This window comes from Eriocheir sinensis, chromosome 13 (genome assembly GCF_024679095.1).
Source record: "Eriocheir sinensis breed Jianghai 21 chromosome 13, ASM2467909v1, whole genome shotgun sequence".
Lineage (NCBI taxonomy): Eukaryota > Metazoa > Arthropoda > Malacostraca > Decapoda > Varunidae > Eriocheir > Eriocheir sinensis.
The window spans coordinates 417,501-420,000 of NC_066521.1; the positions used below are offsets into that span (position 1 = coordinate 417,501).

The 2,500-nt window shown below is 42.9% G+C and overlaps 1 protein-coding gene across 1 annotated transcript in view; it reads left to right on the plus strand.

Annotated features, from left to right (window-relative positions):
- The window catches only part of LOC126997840 (putative glucosylceramidase 4), a 17,862-nt gene that overhangs the window by 3,876 nt on the left and 11,486 nt on the right, over positions 1-2,500 (plus strand). The window contains exons 3-4 of the mRNA XM_050859059.1: positions 281-413; positions 2,169-2,322. Coding sequence (XP_050715016.1) covers positions 281-413; positions 2,169-2,322 — 287 coding nt within the window. The remainder of the gene's footprint in view (positions 1-280; positions 414-2,168; positions 2,323-2,500) is intronic.

A 2,500-nucleotide genomic window follows, 5' to 3' on the forward strand; every position in this document is an offset into this window, starting at 1 on the left:
CCTGCTTCTGAAAATACAGTAAACGATCGCTGTGAAAACAAAGTCTGGAGTCAGCAAAAGAATCAACAATATGTTTCTTCAGTGACGTGATCCTGTGGCCGCCTCAGCCAACGCGAGGATTTCCCTAACACGAATAATTTCCGAAAATAATATGACTGCAACCGTTTGAAACACATATAGCGGATTACTAATGTTGCACCTCAGCCCACACCCGGACACCCGCACCTCAGCCCACACCTGCACACCTGTACCCCAGCCCACACCTGTTCCCCCCTTGCAGGAGCCACCGTGGTGGTGAATCTCGACCACACTCTCGAGTACCAGACAATGTTCGGCTTCGGCGGTGCCTTCACGGACGCCACGGGATTGAATATTCAGAAGCTGCCGGCGGAGGCGCAGGACTGGATCATGAAGTACGCCTGTGTGTTGTTGTTTTGAATTACTTAGGCACATAGCTGGGCACGATAACAGAAAACCTTATTCCCGATAACCGATAACTGATAAACCTTATCGGTTATAACCGATATTCGTTAACTGGAGACACAAATATAGGCGATAACCGATAACCGATAGCCGATATAAATCCACAATTCCGATACTAGCTAGCGATAAGTCCGATAGGCGAAAACGATACTATATTGATATTTCAAATAAAAAAACATAGATGAATTCAAACTCTCATTATCTGTATTTTAGAAAACTTATAAAACCTGAAAACCACACGTTGACACGTACATATGGACGGTAATACTAGAAATGCCTGAACCGGTGATGTGTTATTTGGCATCCACCGTCAAAAGCTGGCGCTTTGTTGTTTGCAAACACTGGTCTCTCGTGAATTGCATGCTCAGACCAGCAAGCGTAGACCTGTACAGTCTCACAAAGCTTTTAACCCATTATGAGTTGCTAGAAGGCTGAATCAGACATCCAATACCACTACCACCATCCTCGCTGTTTCTAAAACGACACTCTGTACGAGTTGTATTTATATGTACAGAGTGTCGTTGAGTGTCGAAGATGGTGGTAGTGTATGTCTGATTCAGCCTTCCAGCAACTCTTAATGTATTACAAAGCTTTGTGAGAGTGTACAGGGCTACGCTTACTGGTCTGAACATGCGCAGTTCTGAGAGACCAGTGTTTGTAAATAAAAGCGCCAGCTTTTGAGGATGGGACACCAAATAACACAACACCGTGTGCCTTCAATACCATGGCATGGTCACAAACGAATATGGAATATCAAATTTCAGGCAGTGAATAATCATTTTTGGGGCAAACTTAAATGATTTTTCTCTTTGATATGTTGATTTTTTAGTCTAACATAAAAAAATAACCTAGTGATTTAATGTTGATAATCTAAGTATGAAATCTCTTCACCGAAGATATTTTATACCCCGAAGTTTTTTCATACAACACCGGGCTCCCGGCCACGCATGCGCAGTAGGGAGGAAACAACGTTTTTTTTCTGAGAGGCGTAAAAAAGTGTCGATTATCGCTAGTTTGGTTACAAAAGTAACGAAGATACCGATATATATATATCTAAATAAGTAGCGGATGGCCGATAACCCGATTTTATCAGCGATAAAGTATCGCGATAACTTATCGCGATAACGCCCAGCTATGCGTAAGGCATATGAGTCATGGAATGTCAGGAAAGGGGGAGAATATTGGAGGGAAAAGCACTCCTTTTTATTGTCTTCTTAGTTGCAGGAGTCGTGGAACATCAGGAAATTGTGATTCAGCTAGAAGGAAAAGTGTTTCAGGTTGGCATGCTGGAGTACAGGATTGTGGATGGAAATTAGAGGGAAACGTACGCGGATTGGTGAGAAGTTAGTCATAAAATATAACTAGTAGGTAAAGAGAAGGGGAAATACACTATCAAAGAAGTAACCGTGGAAGCTGAGTGGTTCGTATGTAGGAGCTGTTAGGCCCTTTCAGGGTTAGCATGCCACGGCCTGCCCTGATGTCACGCTGAACTATCAATCGGTCATATATATACACTCTCGGGGAGTTCAGTCAATACTTGATATAAAGGCTTCTTCAAGTCTTCCGAAGGAGTACTAATGTAAGTAGCCTATGTCACAGGTGCCTCAAACCTTAGTTAAGCCAGATCACAGGTGCGCTACGTCAGATCAAAGGTATTATATGCCATGTTTGCGTGAATCCCACAGGTCGTACTTCTCGCCGGACGGAATCGAGTACAACCTGTGCCGCATTCCCATCGCCGGGTGTGATTTCTCGACACACCCTTACTCGTACGATGACGTGGAGGGAGACGTCGACCTTGTTTACTTCAACCTGACGATGGAAGACTACGAATACAAGGTGAGGCGAAGACAGGTGCACCAAGAACACACGAACTAACTGACGGGCGAGTGTTTATACAGGGTGAGAGAACAACAGGCATATGGGTGAGTATGATGGATTATTATTATTATTATTATTATTATTATTATGACTCATTTAACGAATTAACGAAATTATTATTAATTATTATTATTAT